Source organism: Heteronotia binoei, chromosome 4, assembly GCF_032191835.1.
Source record: "Heteronotia binoei isolate CCM8104 ecotype False Entrance Well chromosome 4, APGP_CSIRO_Hbin_v1, whole genome shotgun sequence".
NCBI classification, from domain to species: domain Eukaryota; kingdom Metazoa; phylum Chordata; class Lepidosauria; order Squamata; family Gekkonidae; genus Heteronotia; species Heteronotia binoei.
The window spans coordinates 16,060,931-16,080,993 of NC_083226.1; the positions used below are offsets into that span (position 1 = coordinate 16,060,931).

The 20,063-nt window shown below is 45.4% G+C and overlaps 1 protein-coding gene across 21 annotated transcripts in view; it reads left to right on the top strand.

The window, feature by feature from the left end:
• ADGRL3 (adhesion G protein-coupled receptor L3) overlaps positions 1-20,063 on the top strand; it is an 813,661-nt gene that overhangs the window by 587,054 nt on the left and 206,544 nt on the right. For 16 of the 21 annotated variants that reach the window (XM_060236824.1, XM_060236827.1, XM_060236810.1 and 13 more), the window contains 3 exons: positions 9,191-9,313; positions 11,733-11,941; positions 12,849-13,025. In XM_060236824.1, the coding sequence (XP_060092807.1) occupies positions 9,191-9,313; positions 11,733-11,941; positions 12,849-13,025 (509 nt within the window). The remainder of the gene's footprint in view (positions 1-9,190; positions 9,314-11,732; positions 11,942-12,848; positions 13,026-20,063) is intronic. The other 5 variants (XM_060236811.1, XM_060236816.1, XM_060236821.1 and 2 more) reach the window with 1 other exon arrangement.

Here is a 20,063-nt window from a genome sequence, read left to right on the forward strand (position 1 = left end):
CCAGAGTTGTGTTGCCACTTACTTAACTGAGAACAAATAATGCAGAGCAGTTAGGGTTGCCAATCTCCAGTTGGAGGCAAGGAATCCCCTGGTTTGGAGACCCTCCCCCCAGCTTCAAGGTTATCAGAAAGCAGGGTGGGGGAGAATTGAATGTCCACTGGGCTTTCCGTTATAGTCTAGGAGACTGATCCCCATGGGCTATACTGGAGAATCGATTTGTGGGTATCTAGGGCACGGGGGCGGGGCTGTTATTTGAGGGAGAGGCACCAAATTTTCAGCATAGCATCTGGTGCCTCTCCTAAAAAAAAAAACACCCCAAAACCCCAAGTTTCAAAAAGATTGGACCAGGCGGTCCAATTCTATGAGAAGAGATGATGATGATGATGATATTGGATTTATATCCCGCCCTCCACTCCAAAGAGTCTCAGAGCGGCTCACAATCTCCTTTCCCTTCCTCCCCCACAACAGACACCCTGTGAGGTAGGTGGGGCTGGAGAGGGCTCTCACAGCAGCTGCCCTTTCAAGGACAACCTCTGCCAGAGCTATGGCTGACCCAAGGCCATGCCAGCAGGTGCAAGTGGAGGAGTGGGGAATCAAACCCGGTTCTCCCAGATAAGAGTCCACACACTTAACCACTACACCAAACTGGCTCTCCCAAAAGAAGGTACTCCCATCCTCCATTATTTCCAGTGAAAGGAAAGCATTTAAAAGGAGCACAATCACTTTAAACGTGATGGCTATAACACCTTTTGAGTTCAGTCATGCTTGTCACAGCCTTACTCCCTCCCACCCCCAAAGTCTTTGCAAGGTTCTGTGCTTTTCTAGAAGGAAGTGCTCATGACACCATATGCTTAGAATAGCTGATATTGTTGGGGGTGGGGTGGTCATCAGCAAGCATCAGTTTACTGTAGTGGTTAAGTGTACGGTCTCTTATCTGGGAGAACCGGGTTTGACTCCCCACCCCTCCACTTGCAGCTGCTGGAATGGCCTTAGGTTAGTCATAGTTCTGGCAGAGTTGTTCTTGAAAGGGCAGCTTTTGGGAGAGCTCTCTCAGCCCTGTCTACCTCACGGGGTGTCTGTTGTGGGAGGCGGAAAGGTAAAGGAGATTGTGAGCCGCTCTGAGACTCTGCAATTCAGAGTGGAGGGTGGGATATAAATCCAATATCATCATCATCATCATCATCATCATCATCAAACGGACTTAACATTACCACCTGTTTGCCAACAGTTTTCCCACAAAGAAGGAAATGCCAGTGGGGAGCACTTTGCTGCTGCTGCTGCCTTCTTCCTTTTAGACTTTCAGTCCCTTTCCTGGGAGTAAGCCCCAGTGTATAAAATGAGACACTTTCTGAGTAGACCTGCCTAGGATTACTCCCTTGATTTCATCTTGATTACAATTCTGATGTTTCTGCACTATTTCATTTCACTTTTAATGACTTGCCCAAACAGCTAGTTAACACAAAGTAGGAGTCCAGTAGCACCTTTAAGACCAACGAAATTTTATTCAGAATGGAAGCTTTCATAAGCATGCATACTTCATCAGACATTCTGAATAAAACTTTGTTGGTCTCAGGGGTGGAATTCTAACAGGAGCTCCTTTGCATATTAGGCCACACACCCCTGATGTAGCCAATCCTCCAAGAGCTTACAAGGCTCTTTTTTGTAAGCCCTTGGAAGATTGGCTACATCAGGAGCGTGTGGCCTAATATGCAAAGGTCCTACTAAACTTCTTATTTTTTTCCTATGCTTCAGACCAACACAGCTGCCCACTTGGATCTAGCTAGTTAACACAGTGGTTCTCCGGGGGGAGGGGGGTTCTTTCCCCTCCCTGCTTCTTTGTTGGGCTTACTATTTCCCCTTTCCACTCTGAGGTCACAATTTAGTTACATTTACACTTTTTTGTTTTTCGGTTCTGTGGTCCTCATCCTTTTCTAGACCTTCAGTCACTGGATAACGAGAAGATCTCTTAAAATCTTCCTCTTGATCTGTCTTCTAGCTGCTTCCTCTGTTGGCACTGTCGTATGTACTTCTGTGCTTCCTGCCTCATTAAATTAGTTTGTTCCATTGTCTTCCCAATCTCCCCACCCCACCCCCCTCAACTTTGGTGTTCTCCAACTGTTCGTTATCTCTGTGCTTTTGACTTGTTCCCTAGAACATCTCTGGCATAAATTCATTCTTCTCAAGTTATTTTTTATTTCAACTTCGTGCTTGCTTCTTTTTTGTCTGCCTCAAGGTCAGCAGTTTAACTTTTCTTCGCTTGTTTGTAATCCTTTCCCAAAATCCCGTTCCTGTTTTAACTTCACTTCTTCAACCTTCTCCTCCTCCTCACACTGCCATTCCTTTTCTTCCGAACCTTTTGAGGAACTATGTTGGGATTAAATTTCTTCTCCATTCTCACTTTATCCTTCTAGGTAGCTTCCTTCTGTGATTTCTTCTTCCATATCAGGGCTTTTTCTGTAGCAGGAACTCCTTTGCGTATTAGGCCACACACCCCTAATATAGCCAATCCTCCAAGAACTTACAGGGTTTTTCTTACAGGGCCTGATGTAAGCTCTGGGAGGGCGGGAGGGCAGGTTTGTAGAGTTCCTGCTACAAAAAAAAAAGCCTCGCCTATCAGGAAACATTTATTTTTCTCTACTCACATTACCAGATCTGTTTCTTTCTTTCCTCCTATCCTCCTTCTGTCCTGTCCTCTTGGTCTTTGTTTGAAATCTGTTCCTTCAACAATTTCCCCTGCTTTATTCTTTTTAAACAGTCATTCTTGCCCACTCTTTCCCCTTCCTTTTCATTTGAAATTTTGCGAGGGCACTGTTCTTTCCTGATGTCTTCTTTTCTTTTCTACCAATTCCCTTTCCCCCTTTTTGTTCTTGCTGAGATTTCTAGAAAATACAATCAGGCTGTATTGTCAATTTATTGGGACGTTCATTTCGGTCATTTAGGCCTTGTTTGTTTTGCTTTCTTCTCAGGCCTGTTCTTTTTTTTTTCTTTTTTTTAAATCATACTTATTTATGTCTCTTTCTCTGTTTTGCTCAGGTGTTTGTTATTTATGTCTCTTTCTCTGTTCGTTTTGCTTGGGGGCTTGCTCCCTTGATGGGATTGTGGATTTTTCTTCCAAGTCAGATCTTGGCTTCATCAGGCATATTAATGACTAGTTAAGATTTCTGCCATCATAACGGCCCAGGGGATATGGAGAGGTTGCTTAATACAAGAACCTCTAGTGGATTGAAGCCAGGCCTCAGATTCAGCAAGAACTCACAGGAGCACAGCTTCTGAATCTTTCTGAGGGTTCCCGCTCCTCCTCCCCATCTACCTTATCTATTGAATAGTAGGTGCAGCTGCATAACAATCCCTGGATTAGGAGGGCAGGCAGCCAGCCAGCCACCAGGGACTTTGCCACATCCCCAGCAGCCCTCATGAACCCCTGGAGAAGCCCGCGCCACCCTTTCTCCACTTCTGATGTGATTTTGGGTGACGGGTGGCTTGCTGGCCTTTTGACTTGGGGTGGGATTGGCAGCTCAGGAGAGCTTCAAACGAGGCCTGCTTGAAATAAACTTGAAACTTGGTCTGGCTGGATCTCTAGCCATCCCAAGCAGACCTCCCTCACCCAGGGCTCTCCTTTCTTGCATCAGGTTGCTTTTAGCTGGTGGAGGGGCGGCATATGCTTTTGAGTTATGCTTATGAGCTCTGCCACCTGTTTTTCTACAAAACGACCCCACCTACCCAGCATGGGATCCTTTTTTGGTGGAAGCAGGTTAGCCTGGTCTTAAGAGTCATGGGCTGGGTCCAGATTGGAATTTTGAGCCAGCACACGGATGGGACGTGGATGGAGCAAAAAAAGCAACAAAAACCCACACAGCCAAACGTGCACATCTGCCACCCATTCCACCCCTAAGCTGTCCCAGTAGCACCAAAAAAAGCTACTGAGGCAGTAGCTTTTTGCAGTGCCACTGGGACCGCCGTCAGATGGGTTGGGGGCGGCAGCAGGACAGGAGGTGGACATGTGGGCTCTCCTTCCTTGGAGGTTTTTAAACAGAGGCTGACAGCAATGAAGATCCTGTGAATTTAGGGGGAGGTAGTTGTGAATTTCCTGCATTGTGCAGCGGGTTGGACTAGATGACCCTGGATCTCCCTTCCAATTTTATGATTCTACATGCGTTTGGTCGCGCTTTTTTGCTCCGCTCATGTCCTGCCCATGTGCCGACTCAAAATGCCGATCTGGACCCAAGCATTGACGAGTTTCTCTTGTAAACTCTCACAACCACTAATTGCTTTACCTTTTACTTGTATGGATGATACACATTGGGAGGGGGGGGGGCACCAACGAGGCAGGGATTAGATATGCTCCTAGTGAGATTGCCGTCCCACTCCAGTGATCACAGGCATTCTCACCCTTGCCTTTGCGTTCTTTTTCTTGGTCAATCTCAGGGTCTGATGAAAGATTGGGAACTGGCATGTCTGCCCCTGTGGATACACACTTGCAGCAGTCCTGAAACACTGACGTTTTCTGCATTCTTGTTTTCCTGGCTTGTGTGTTCCTGTTGCTTTGGGGAGGGGGGGGATTCTGTTCCACATGTGTTTTCCTCCCTCCAGGGCTTTTTTTGTAGCAGGAGCTCTTTTGCATATTAGGCTACACCCCCCATGATGTAGCCAATCCTCCAAGAGTTTACTGTAGGCCCTGTACTAAGAGCCCTGTAAGCTCTTGGAGGATTGGCTACATCAGGGGTGTGTGGCCTGTTATGCAAAGGAGTTCCTGCTACAAAAAAAGCTCTGGCTCCCTCTAATGGTTGATTCAATATTGCACTGTTTTATGTCCAGCAGAAAAACCAGCAGTTTAAATCTTCAGGGCATCAAGCAGTATAATATCGAATTGACCACTAGAGGGAGCAAAAGACATGCAGACTAGCAGGAAAAATCCCAAAGCAATAGGAACACACAAGCAAGGAAAACGAGAATTCAGAAAAGCCCACTACCTAGTAAATTAGCCTCACGCTGATCAGGAGCAGGAGAGAAAGAAAACTGATATGTCTAGCCATGGCCCAACCACAGAGAACTTGGCCTACATTCTTTACCAGGCTTCCTCAACCCAGAGAAGAGATGAGAGCAGGTGGACATCTCTGCTCTGGGCTAAGCACAGCTCAAAGCCCGCCCTCAGGTTGGGGGTTTATTGTTTAAACCAAGGGTGCCCAAACTGTGGCTTGGGAGCCACATGTGGCTCTTTCACACATATTGTGTGACTCTTAAAGCCCCCACCACTCTGTTGGCCAGCTTCAAGAAAGCATTTGTCTCTTTAAATAATTTCTCCAAGCCAGCCACCAGTTTGGATAATGTATTTAAAGTTAAAGCTGCTTTCTTTCCACCTCTCTCCCCCATCTATTTGCCTTCTTTCCTTCCTCCCTCCCCCCCTTCCTGTCTTGCGGCTCTCAAACATCTGACATCCATGTCTTCCGCCTCAAATATCTGACATTTATTCTATGTGGCTAGTACATTAAGCAAGCTGGGGCACCCCTGTTTTAGACCATAAGAAAGGGATCGTGATTTGTAGTTGCCTAAAATAATGTTTTCTAACCAGAACAGAGTCTGCCCTTCTTCTGCGTTGACTTGCATTCTAGTCACTCCCTTTGCCCTTTTCATCACGTCCTCAGGACAAGAAAGGCAGCTGCTCTATGTGTGCCTGTGTCCTGCGCTCTTTTTTCCCTTTTGACCATTGGCATTTCCAGATGCCAGTCTTGTATAGAAGATCAACAGGAGACTTGCTGCTGATGGTGCCAGTTGGGCACTGGAACTCTTTTTGCAGAGAATTCTTTCCCAGCGTGACTTTGAGCACCACAGAATAAAAACGTCAAACTAATTTAAGGCCGTGTTCTCTAGAAATAACACTTTGTGCATCAGGAATCCCATTCAGCGGACATAAAATGACGTTCTTTACCTAGGAAATTGGACCATACTAGTGGTTTGCTGCGCTAAAGTCTGAGATTGGACGGTTTTAGGCACTGAAATTGTCAATAATAGCATGGCAATCTGGGCTAAGAATCAATTGTTGGCCCTGGTCCTTTTGCAAACCATCAAGTTTTGCGCGGCTGCCCTGGAGCAAGATTTGGTTCCCCCGCTATGAAAGGCTCCAGCGTTGCTGTCGTGAATCTTAAGACTGGCCAACAAGCCTCTCAGAAAGCATTTTGAGCTTTTTGTCGAAGGTCCTTGGGAGATTGTCTAACAAAGTTCACTCGCGTAAAGTTGCTAGCGAATAAGAACCCTCCATGGAGTTGTGGACGGCACGCTGTTGTCCCTGGCTCCATAATTTATGTACATCTGATAGGACTGAGAGCCCCATTTCTCAAGGAAGCTGATTTTAAATGTAATTTAATTGCTTCTCTTTAGTTACACATAATCCAAAAGATTTATTTCAATTTATACCTTCTCCTATCCCTAAGGCTTAGCGTGATATACAGTGCTTAAGTAAACTTGATGAAAAATGTACACCTGCATTGTACAGGGCCCACAATGAAGGATTAGCTCTTCTCTGTTCATCCCATCCCAGCTGTGCAGTGCTGGTGGGGGAAAAAAGGCTCTGCTAGCCAGAATGATCATCACTCTCCATTTTTGCTGCAGTCACTTACAGAAGTGTATTTATTTGAGAGTTCTGCTGTCTTTGTGGGACATGAAAGAGAAGCTCTTCTTTGCAGCTTTATAAAGCTTTTTCAGCAGGAAGACATGAACATATGTATATATACAGGCCTCGGATTCAGTGGGAGTTCACGGGAGCGCAGCTCCTGACCCTTCCTGAGAATTCCACCTCCTCCTTCTGAGAGTTCCACCTCCTTGTCCATTGAATAGTAGGTGCAGCTGCATAACAATCCCTGGATGAGCTCCACCACCTACTTTTCTACAAAATGACCCCTGTGTGTGGGTGTGTGTGGGAGGGACGGTGGCTCAGGGGTAGAGCATCTGCTTGGTAAGCAGAAGGTCCCAGGTTCAGTCCCCGACATATCCAACTAAAAAGGGTCCAAGAAAGTAGGCGTGAAAAACCTCAGCTTGAGACCCTGGAGAGCCTCTGCCAGTCTGAGTAGACAATACCAACTTTGATGGACCAAGGGTCTGATTTAGTAGAAGGCAGCTTCATATGTTCTTATATAAATATATAAGAACATATATATATTTATTAAGAACATATATATATTTATTTATATAAGAACATATGAAGCTGCCTTCTACTAAATCAGACCCTTAGTCCATCAAAGTTGGTATTGTCTACTCAGACTGGCAGAGGCTCTCCAGGGTCTCAAGCTGAGGTTTCTCACGCCTACTTTCTTGGACCCTTTTTAGTTGGATATGACGGGGACTGAACCTGGGACCTTCTGCTTACCAAGCAGCTGCTCTACCCGAGCCACCGTCCCTCCCGCCCAAAGGCTCTGTTCATCTTTATATGGCGTTTATGTTTGCAGGAGCTACACCAGTACCACTATGTCGTGTTTCAGTTAACTCCTAAGTTAGTCATGACTGTGCCCAGGGCTTTTTTTGTAGCAGGAACACCTTTTCATATTAGGCCACACCCTCATGATGTAGCCAGTCCTCCTGGAGCTCACAGTAGGCCCTGTAAGCTCCAGGAGGATTGGCTACATCAGGGGTGTGTTCTAATATGCAAAGGAATTCCTGCTACAAAAAAAAGCCCAGGCTGTGCCCATGTTAATCAGGGGGGCTTTTTCAGAAGTTGCAGTCCACTAATTTCATTGGTTTCAGTGGGCTGTTGCTCAGAACTATATCCCATAATTGAGCTTAGTCCCAAGCAAGGGTGGATGGAAGCAGTCTAATTGCAGTGGAACTCCATGTGATTTATACCTAGTTCTGTGTTCTTTTTTCCTTCTTTCTTTCTAATGTTAAAAATGTTTTCCGTACAGCTGCTGTCACTGCAGTTTAATAAAATGCTCAGACCGGTGCTAGAAGAGTCAGAACAGCATAGAGGTTATTGATGCTGTGGTCACATCTTCTGATAATAACAAGGCAGAGAAATCAACTCAACAAGAAATTTATGTTGACATCCCCCCCCCCCCCCCCAGGCTCTGAGATCTGCTGCTCAACATCTTCTCATAGTCCCTGGTCCTAAGGACGCCAGGCGGGCTTCAACGAGGGCCAGGGCCTTTTTGGTCCGGGCCCCTACCTACTGAAATGAGCTCCTGCTGGAGATCCAGGCCCTGTGGGACATCAATGTAAGGCAGAGCTCTTCCGCCAGGCTTTTAATTAATCTAGTGGGTGTCCTCTGAAAGTCATCACTTCCCCCAGCATTTCACCATTATGGTGTTATGTTATGCTACTAGCCATCAACCGCATACTGTTTACTGCCTGTGTCTGTAAGGTTGTTTACCGTGCTGCTCCTCTTCTGTAATGTCTGTTTTTACGGTATTGTTCTAACTCTGTTGTTTTATTGTTGTGAGGAACCCTGACCCCACTTGTGCGATAGGGCGGGGTATAAATCTAAAAATTAAATTAAACGTAGCCAGGGGCCATATGAGAGTTGTTAGGATTGCCTTGACAGTGGCCAGTGGGCAGCCATATTGGTCTGTAACAGAAGAGCAAAATCTGAGTGTGCTAGCACCGTAAAAGCCCAACAGAACTTTCCCGGGTATAAGCCAGGGATGGCCAAACTGTGACTCGGGAGCCACATGTGACTCTTTTACACATACTGTATGGCTCTTGAAGCCCCCACCCACCACCCCACTGACTGACTTAGAGAAAGCATTTCTCTCTTTAAATCACTTCTCCAAGCTAAGCCAGCCCAGCAGCAAGGAAAATGCATTTAAAGTTAAACGTTGCTTTCTTTCCACTTCTCCCCCTCCCCTCTCTATTTTCCTTCCTTCCGTCCATCTTCTTGTGGGCCTCAAACAGATGATGTTCATGTCTTGCGGCTTTCAAGCACCTGATATTCGTGTCTTGTGGCCACCCCTGGTATAAGCTGTCATGTGTCAAAGCTTACCTTCGATCTGATGAAGTGAGTGTCGACACACAAAAAAGCTTTGGGAAATTTCATTGGCTGTTACGGTGCTACTAGACTCAAATTTCTTTCTTTGGCAGTGTGTTGCAGTGGACAATGAGGTCAAAAGTTTCATAATATTGTTTCTGGAAGGTTTTTCATGTGGTTTTTGATCAGTTATGTCCTCTGTGCGCATGCGTGCCATTTCCCCCTCTTCCGCGCAAACAGAACTGGAAGTTGCAAGGCTGAGCACAGACGGGAACCTGGAAGACCTGAAGTTTCCACAAAACACAGGCCACGGCAGCACCATCCAGCTCTCGGCGAACACGTTGAAGCAGAATGGCCGAAACGGTGAGTTTGATGCGTAGCGGGGGAATCGCACCGCACAGTAGCATCAGAAGTATGAAACCAACGCACTGTTACTTCTTGCCTCACCAGCACTGTTTCAGTTCCCAGGAAGGGGCCCCCAACTAGTGTAGGAAGAAGGCACATTATGTCCTGTTAGAAAATATTGGACTTCTGATATTTTTTTTTTTGTAATTAACATTTTATTGGAGCTTTTCAATACAAAAAACAAACAAGAATGCAAAGGAACAAGGATGTAAATAACATTGCAGTGCAGTAAATAATATTGACTATAGCTAAGTAAGAAGCCCCGTAGCGCAGAGTGGTAAAGCTGCAGTACTGCAGTCAGAGCCCTCTGCTCACGACCTGAGTTCGATCCCAGCGGAAGCTGGTTCAGGTAGCTGACTCCAGGTTGACTCAGCCTTCCATCCTTCCGAGGTCAGTCAAATGATTCCCCGACTGCCTTTACCTTTTTAAGTAAGAAGTATGTATAAACAAGCTGTAAACCGTAACAAGCAACATAGGGCAGAGACACACAGCTGTGACTTCCAGGATATTAAAGGTAACATTGGGAGAATAGCAAACTGGAAGAATCGTGGGGAGGTTGGTTGGAGCTACTGGGTTAAATGTAATTTTGAAAAAATCATTTGCCTTGGAAGCACAGAAGCTTTTTCACATTATTCCCAATTCTCCACGTTTCCCAGTTAAGGGGAAAATGCTGTCCAAACAAATTACAGAGTTGATCTGGTTCCAATGGTGACGAGAAGGAATTATACTTTCAAAAACAGAAGCACATCTTACATGACGTATTCATGTAGGTACATTTAACTTACTGTGAACAATTAACTTCAAAAAGGTTTGCTCGGTACAACCTCAAGCCCAAGTAGGAGAATGAAGAAGAGAGGTCCTATATGAGATGAAACAGAAGGTAATCCAATGGCTAAAGACACCCCACGTCGAACCAGTGAGAGGGTGGGACCAACTGCCAGGCGTAACTGATTGGGGGAATTCTCTTGCACTTTCCCTCTCAGATCCTCTTGCATACAGAGTTACAATAACTTAACAAGAACTAATCAGAAATCCTCACCATACCCCAAACTCTTGTCCTCCCAGATACCACAATCTCAGCATTTGGTGCTTTAGGAGTATATGAAGTTGTCTGCAATATATTTTCGTTTTTCCCTTTTTTCTTTAATTAATTTGCAGTAATGTTTTTTTTTCTGCATACCAGAGACTCCCCTGCGTATAGACACCCCCCACACACCTTTTTTTGTGGGTGGCTTGGTTTTTGATTGGCATGGTAAGGACTAGCTGCTTGACCTTATTGTCATGATTTTAATGTATCCTAAGTAGTTTGCATACATTATCTTGTTGCTATCTTTACAACAGCCTGGAAAAGTAATTCAGCGTCATTTCCCCCATATTGCTAATCGGAGGGTGAAGTTTTACTGAGACAGTAGCTCCGATCACACCCACAAAATCCAGTTGGAAAGTGCATTGAAAGTGGATTGAAATTATTATTTAGTGGGTGTGATCGCAGCCAAAGATTGACCGGCCTTAGATCTTTTTTTCTCCCCTGCTTTATTGAGATCTTAACATTAACATTATATGGGATAATGCAATTATAAGGATAAAACTGGAGGATAAAGAAATCAAATCCGTTCTGCACCCAGATGGCACAATTCTAGCGTTGACAGACATCGTGCTAATTCTTTAAAGGAAGTGCTGAATGTTGTCAGAGAGAGAAGACAGTTCAGATTATTTCCTTTCATTACACTCGCATTAAAAATTTCTTCTCCCAAACTTTTCCTGTGGAAGAGGATTTTTGAAAATATATGCAAGTCCAGAATAGCATGTGAAACACTGCATCAAACATAGCTGTATGTTCCAAAAATATCTTATTACCATTGGGCCTCACAGATCTTTCAGAACATTCGTTCACAGTTACTCTGTGGCATGCTGATTCAGTTATATTCATTTCATGTCCCCTTTGCCGCCCACCCCAGAACACTATGAGGTCAATAGATGTTTATTATGGTATAAAGGGGGGGGGACTGATATTACAAATTCATATGAATCCTTAGTTGTTGTTTTTAATCCCAAACTCGGGGGAAGTAAAATATCTGCTGAGTTCTGGTATTATACCACTAATTTTTCAATAAAGAATTGTAGATGATGATTTCGGAATCTTGAGCTTTGGGAGATGATGCTTTTCTTTAAAAATAACGAGAGGCTGAAATTTGTGGATCTATGATAGACAGTAATGGGCTCTCTTTATTCCAGTACTTTCAATTAAGACACTTCCTCTCAAAACTAAGAGGATAATTTGAGATAACGGAGTTTTTTTCTGCTGCATACAAATTGTATCCAGTGCTGAGAAGTGAGCTTACAGGAATGAAAGGAGAGCTCCTTTCCTCTTTTCCAGGAGAAATCAGGGTGGCTTTTGTCCTGTACAACAACCTGGGCCCCTACCTGTCCACAGAGAATGCCAGCATGAAGCTGGGGATGGAAGCCATGTCTACCAATCACTCGGTCATCGTGAACTCTCCCATTATCACTGCGGCAATAAATAAAGAATTCAGCAATAAGGTGTATCTGGCTGATCCTGTCGTGTTCACCGTCCGGCACATCAAGGTAAGGTAACCATATGTTTCAATCTGGTTTGTTTTTCCATTTTGCTTTGAAAAACTACATAAAACATTTTCTGTTTTTCCTTGCGTGTTTTACTTCTCTTCATCAAGGTGTTGTGGGTCCCAGTTAAATTTGAATTAGTGCTTTTAGATTGTGTTTGGTGTTTATTTTTATGGGGCATGCCTCATGTTTGCATGTCATATTAATAAGGGGTGACAATGGGATATCTTCTGTGTATCTATCATTTGATTGCTAATATCAGTGATCTTCCATGAAGATAGATGCAGGTGGGTAGCTGTGTTGATCTGAAGCAGTAGCTCAAAGTTTGAGTCCAGTGACACCTTTAAAACCAGCAAAGTTTTATTCAGCTTTTGTGTGCGCGTATTGTATTTGTATCTGAAGAAATGCATGCAAAAACTCATACCTTAAATAAAACTTAGTTCATCATAAAGGTGCCATTGGGCTTTAATGTTGTTCTACCTAATGATCTGTTTGAAATGAAACTGAGTTCTTTGATTTACAGTCAAATCAAAGGATTGGGATAGTCTTAGTCTCTGTTTGCATAATTTATTGCATCCTAGGTACTAGGGAGAAGGTAAATACAGGTTTTGGTGCCCATGATTCAGATTACCAAACCTGAGCACTTCTGTAACGAACATTGTACAATAATGAATTTTCACTTTCGCAGTGAAGATAACTGGTTCATTCTGAAGGGGCCTTCTTGGGTTTTGGCCAAAACGAACCAGGAGCAAAGAATTAAGACCACAGAAGTGAGAAAGGTAGTGATCATTCTTAGATATGCACAGGTAGAATTCATAAGATCAAACTCTATTGCTGGTGGCTGGGAAAACAGAATGTGTGTTTTAATGCTGAAGTGTTTCTGTTACATGCATTTATTTCTTCCTTGTAGCAGTCTGAGGAAAATTTCAACCCTAATTGTTCATTCTGGAGCTATTCTAAACGCACAATGACAGGGTATTGGTCAACGCAAGGATGTCGACTCATGACAACCAACAAGACACACACCACCTGCTCCTGTAACCACCTTACCAACTTTGCTGTCTTGATGGCTCATGTGGAAGTGAAGGTAGGACTGATGCTTGGGAAAGGATGGGCAAAGCACACCAGTAACGGGGAACACAATCTGTGCAGCAAAAAGCCAGCTAGAAAATCAGACTGTGACAAAAAGACTACTCCTCTAGAAGCAATACAACATTTATAAAGCAGAATAAATGTTTACCAGTTACAACATATATAGTGAACACAATGCATACACATAGGAATATTACATAATGCAGTAACATTTCACCATCTTACAGATAGAGAGGGATAGTCTCAAAAAATAAGTCCCAGGCACTCCAAAACAATATTATGATCCAGTGTCTCTATTATTGAGTGCTTGCTGACTTCTCTGTACCAGGAGACTCTTCTCCCAAAATTGGGGCGCAGGAACCTTGAGTTCAATCGTGTAGTCTCTTTGTCAAGAGCCCTGGTTCACCCTGCTATATAGCCTTTAAAAAATGTTGACATTCATTGCAAATGGAACAAGATAAATCCTTCACTGTTTTCAAGTATTGCAGTACACGTTCTTCTAATCAGCTCCTTGTTGGGAAAGGATGGGTTCATCTCCCAGCAGCTAGGTCGCTTGTTGTGAAGAATAGCAGGTTATTAAGCAAAGGTGATTCCAACTCGAAGAGAACTCCACCAGTTCTCAGGATGATTCTTGCTTGAACACATACCTGGAAGGCCCACTCTCTCTCTCCAAGAGTAGTCTTCCCAACCCTGTTTTGCCAAACGCAAGGAGATTTTGATGGTGCCTGAGGATGGCACACTTTGGGGGGGATGTGGTGTCACTTCTGAGTGATGCTCTAGGCCACCTTTATTGATCTCTATGGTCTTTACCATGGAGACAAGGGGAAATGCCTAGCGTCACTATAGGGAGGCCATTTTTTTTCCTCTCATGTTCAGTTATTTGAGGGCAGAAAATTCAGACTGGCGATGCGTTGGATGAATTAATGAGGCGCCTATCCAAGATTGACACTTTGAAGCCTGAGTCGCATGTGCTAATAGAGGTGCCGGGGATCTTCCCTTGCTGCCTTTTGTTACTTTTTGCCAATTCTGTTGCTTTTCAAGATTGGTTCTTGTACACTGGTGTATGTATATAGCTTTCCTGTTCATACAATTGAAGGGGGTTTCTCACTGCAAAAGGGGCCAGTGGGAGAGAAGAACTGAAGCCTGCTCCACTCTCTTTCTTACTTCCCCCCATTCCAGTATCTTGACCACTGGTATCAAGCTTGGATCTGATACTGGAAGTGCCTGAAGCGATAAAACATGGGGTGAGAAAGGCATCAAGTAGCTCTCCTCACACACACACATCCTTTCAGATGTGCTGTAGGAAGTACCTCCTGCCCTCCGCCCCCACACACACGCCATCTTCTTCGTGGTCTCTGTGCTTCACACTCATGGGATAGAGCACCTGCACCAATCCCCGAATCGGTACCTAAAAAGCCCGGGATTTTTTCGCGCTCGGCACCAGCGGCATGCGCAGGTGTCCCAGTACGCATGCTCGCCAGCAGCAGCACGAGGATCCCGCCAGTTCCTTTCTGACCACTGCACTGAGAGGATCTCCTTTCGTGTCCCCGGTCTTCAGGAAATGGATAAGAGCGTAAAGACCTCCAGGAACCTGGGTGTCCCAGCTTCTTCCAGAGCTGCTAAACCAAAACAGTGGCATAAACCTTGGTCCAAGAAGCCATATCAAAAGTTCTCCCCGGAACAGCAGTTGAGACCTCGCTCTACCCAACCTGAAAGTAGGTCCCCATACAGGGGGAACAACAGAAACCGATACGCTTCAGCACAGACCACTGGCAAGTCCAAGGGTGCTCGCCCACAAAAGCAGGGCCTTTGACTTTCTAGTAGCACACGTCACCATCCCCACTTCTTCTATCCGCCTTCGCCCATTCCTTTCGGCCTGGGAGTCCATCTCTACGGACAGGTGGGCGCTTTCCATCATCGCGGAAGGCTACAAAATAGACTTCGCTTAGATTCCGAACCAATCTGTGGTAATCACCACATCCCCTTCCCCACCTCTGCTGGCGGAGGTGAGCAACCTCCTACAGAAACAAGCCATAGAGCGGGTCCCGGTGGTGGCCAGAATGGGAGGCTTCTACTCTCATTATTTCCTGCTTCCCAAACGGGATTGGGGTCTAAGACCAATCATGGACCTTCGGAATCTGAACAAGTTTATTCTGTACCAGAAGTTCAGAATGTCTACTCTGCAGATAATTCTGCCCCTCATCAACCAAGGGGAGTGGATGGCAATGCTGGACCTCAAGGATGCCTTCTTCCACGTCAGCATCCATCCTGCATTCAGACGTTTCCTTTGGTTTGCAGTAGGTTCCCAACACTTCCAGTTCAAAGCCCTTCCGTTCGGTCTGTCCACTGTACCTCGGGTGTTCACAAAGATGATGAGCATTGTGGCTGCTCACCTCTGGCTTCAAGGGATAGTTGTCTTTCCATACATCGACAATTGGCTCCTTGTAGCGGAGTCGAAAAAGAGTTTGTCAGACCATATTGCCACCACTCTTTGTCTTCTTCACACCTTAGGTCTGCAGGTCAACTTGGAAAAGTCACATCTTACTCCATCACAGACAGTTCCATTCATAGGGGCTTTGCTGGATACGAACCTTCACCGCGTCTTTCTGCCTCAGCAGAGAGCGATGGACATCATCAATCTTGTCAGGCTTTTACAGAGTCGAAAGTGGGGCATGGCGCAGCAGCTGCAGCGGATGCTGGGGCTGATGGCGGCAACTACAAGCGTGCTGCTCTTTGCGAAGTTGAGGATGAGAGGCCTACAACTATGGTTTCTTCGACAGTTTCGACCATTAAGAGACTCACCTCGGAAGAGGTTTGTAATTCCACCTGTGACACTCCGAACACTGCAGTGGTGGAAATCAAAGGACAACATTTGTCAGGGAGCTCACTTCCACCTACCTGCAACAACAGTGACGATCACAACAGATGCGTCTTTGTGGGGCTGGGGGGCTCACATGGACTCTCTCTGTGTGGGGGGCCCTTGGCCTTCCCAATTGGCTCACTGTCATATAAATTACCTGCTGGCAGTTCGGTCCTTCCGCCCCATGGTGGCGGGGAAGGTTGTTGCTCTGCTAACAGACAATACTACTGCCCTGTGTTATATCAACAGGCAGGGCAGGACAGTTTCTTGATGGCTCTTTGCACTGGCACTGGAACTGTGGTCGGAGTGCCTGGAGCACGACATCTTTGTGAAGGCTGCGCACCTCCCAGGGGTGCTCAATCTGCAAGCAGACTCGCTGAGCAGGGGTGCAGCTTCCCCGCACGAGTGGGAGATACAGTGGCACTTCCTTCAACCCCTGTTTCAGCTCTGGGGGTACCCTCAGGTGGATGTGTTTGCCACAGCCAGAAACCGGAAGTGTCCTCTGTTTTGTTCCAGAGGGGGACAGATCCAGAGTCATTCGGAGATGGTCTGTTGTTCCTGTAGGAAGGTCGATTCCTATATCTGTTTCCATCTCTGCCACTGCTGACAAGAGTTGTCAACAAGATCGCAAGAGAGAGACCATGCTGCATCTTGGTGACTCCGTGGTGGCCTCGGAAGAACTGGTTCCCGATCTTGTTCCAACTGGCGAGGGGGGTCTTCTACCAATTTCCGGCGGAACCGGACCTTATGTCGGCTCAGGACAGTCATGTATTCCATCACAACGTACCTCACCTGAAGCTGACAGCGTGGTTCATCCACCCTGTGAGTTCTCCAGCAGAGTCCAGCTTGTTTTCCTGAACAATAGGAAGTTGTCTACCCGCGCTTCCTATGATAGGAAGTGGCGGAAGTTTCTTCAGTTTTTACTTGATCCCGCAGTCTCACCCCAACGGGTGGGACTATCGGTGATTTTTGAATTTTTGTTATCTCTGGTGGATGCTGGCCTTGCTTTTTCATCTGTTAAAGTTTATTTGGCAGCAATATTTTTCTTCCATGAGCCAGTTGAGGGGCATTCAGTTTTTGCACACCCTCATTCTAAGAGATTTTTGAAGGGTTTGCTTAGGCTTCATCCTCCATCGAGATCACCCCCATAGTTGTGGGATTTGACTTTAGTGTTGGACAGCCTGACTCGGCGTCTTTTTGAGCCAATGGCCACGTGTTCGTTACAGCTTCTATCTTGGAAGACTGCTTTTTTGGTAGCCATCACATCAGCACGCTGTGCAGGGGAGCTCACGCTATGCATTGTGACTACCCATATTTAGTTTTTCAGGAGTCTGGAGTGTCGTTAGCTCCTGATATTTCTTTTCTCCCCAAGGTGGTTTCTCAGTTTCACCTTAAGTTAGAAGTTTGGTTGCCCACGTTTTATCCTACACCTTCCTCGGATGAGGAACGTAAGTGGCATGCTCTAGATGTTGTGTGTGCCTTATTGTTTTATTTGAGTCGCTCCAAGAGTTTTTGTAAGGACCAGCATCTTTTTGTTTCTTATGCTGCTCCTAAGTTGGGTTCCAGAATCTCGTCTCAGAGGCTTTCAAAGTGGCTCACTGAGACTATTAAACTGTGTTATTTGTTGGCAAAGAAGCCGTTGCCTGGGCCCATTCGTGGACACTCTACAAGAGCGATGGCGACGTCAGTGGCATTCCTGAAAGGAGTGTCCCTGACGGATGTTTGCAAGGCTGCCACCTGGTCCTCTCCACATGCTTTCATGAAGCACTACGCTCTGGATGTGCATGCTCAGTAGAGGACTCGTCTGGGAGCTGCGGTGCTACAAGCTGTTTCTTCTTGTTGACCGTCTTCCCGCCTCCAGGTATGTCTTGCTTGCTAATCTCCCATGAGTGTGTAGCACAGAGACCATGAAGAAAATAGACAGGTTGCTTACCTGCAACTGTAGATCTTCGAGTGGTCATCTGTGCATTCACACTACCCACCCTCCTTCCCCACTGCTGACAGTCTCCCTCCAGTAGGGGCTTCCAGCAGTCAGGAAGGAACTGACGGGATCCTCGCGCTTGCGCCATCGTGCATGCATACTGGGATGCCTGCGCATGCCTGCTGGTGCCGAGTGCAAAAAAATCCCGGGCTTTTTAGGTACCGATTCGGGGATCAATGCAGGCACTCTATCCCATGAGTGTGAATGCACAGATGACCACTCAAAGATCTACAGTTACAGGTAAACAACCTGTCTTTATGCATGGAAGGGGTAGATGATGCCTTCTCCATCACATCTAGTTTGTGATCCAAAGCTGCTATAATTTCTTGAAAAGTGGCTTCTGAATTTCAGAATAAATGGTGTGATCCTATTAACTTAGCATATCTTTTGTCGCTGCTATGCAGCTCCTGATGACTTTGCCTTTATTCTGATTGTCCTTTACATCAAAGAGGTGGACTGGATGATAACTGCACAGAACTTGACACATTGCTCCAGATAACAGCATCCAATATGTTGGTTCTCCACTTTCTCAAGTGTTCAGAAACGGCAACACTTTTATATGTATTTCTACTAGCATTGATTGGTTAGATACTTCAAACATGCCCAGAACAGGTAGAATTATCCTTACCCAGTATACACACAAAAGCACACCTTTCCTGCAGCTACCAATCTGACTCTTGAGATGTCCATTACTGGATTTAGAAAGATCCTTTGCAGGCTACCCCCTGTAACCCATAATTGGGTAGTAGACCTACACCTTCCATCGCCCCCTTGCCTGTTCAGATTAAGTCTTTTCTTATGCCTTCGAAGTTGATGCTCTTGTAGGAGTTGTCCTTGAAAGAGCAGCTTCTGGGAGAGCTCTCTCAGCCCCACCCACCTTACAGGGTATCTGTTGTGGGGCAGGGGGAGATAAAGGAGATTGTGACCACTCTGAGATTCAGAGTATACGGTGGGATACAAATCCAATACCACCTTCTTCTTCTTCTGTGAGTATTGATGTCCATTTTTAATGCCAACCTGTACATTCCTGAGGGATGACTCAACCCAGCCATCCAAGAATTGCAGCAGAGACTTGCAGCTGTTCTCAGCCATGGCTTAATTATATTTCCCTTTGCAGTTATTCGAGACCAGCTGTAATGCTAATGATGGCTTGAACAACAGGATACTCTGTTGTGTGTGTTTTTTTCTCTCTCGGAAATTTCTTTTTCTTTTCTTTTTTTTTAAATGCAAAGTCGTGAGAGCATGGACAGAAGGCTGCTTAACCCTTTTGCTTTCTGGTTTTTGTCCACTTTAACCCCAAGCTACCACTGGCATGGTTAAAGATAAGTGTTTTCCCCTTGTGAGAAAGTAGCCAAGGAGGGGTTTTAAATGCACAAAAGGCAAAAAGGGGCACACACAGACGGTTCTTTGTCTGCGGTGAGGCATTAAAAGAATCTCTTCATTATTTGTCATTTGAGACTTTAATTTTGTTTCTGAATCTTTAATAACTACCATTTTAAATTTGGGGAAGAGGTTGGGGAAGAACCAGTCTGGTTCTCATGATATATACTGTATTTCCTCAAATGTAACAGTAGGCTTATTCACAGGTTTGCCATCAAAAGAAACAAAAAGACAAGGTCATTTTACATTCCCATGTAAGTTACAGTTATGTCCAATCATTTTTTTAAAAGTACAGAATGTTTTAAAGGGAGGTCATCTTACATTCAGTGCTGTCTTCCTTTCAAGTAGGATGACCATAGTTTGATTTAGAGAGAGGGTTTCCCCCCACATTTTGACCACCCCCAAAACAGCCAGAAGAGATTAATGTCCCTATTCAAATTCTGGACTGTTAGGAGGGCAAAATCCCCTGCTACAAGATCTTCAGAAGCATCTTGTAGATTTCTGCATGCACACACACACCTGGAAGTCATGACAACCTCTGGTGACTGACCCCTACTGGGGACCTGGAGGATATTCAGGGAGGTGACTGAATAAAGCCTGTCTCCCCTCCAAGTACTTGCCAGAGTCGATCCTGCTTAGCTTCCGAAATCTGACAAGATCAGACTTGCCTGGTCAGAGTCCCAGGAAGGTATTTGATGAGTTGGAAGCTTGCCTTGTCACATGCCTGGGTTCTTTGTAGACATGGATTCCTCATGGATCTTCTTTGTGGTCTCTGTGCTTCACACTCATGGGATAGAGCGCCTGTGCCGATC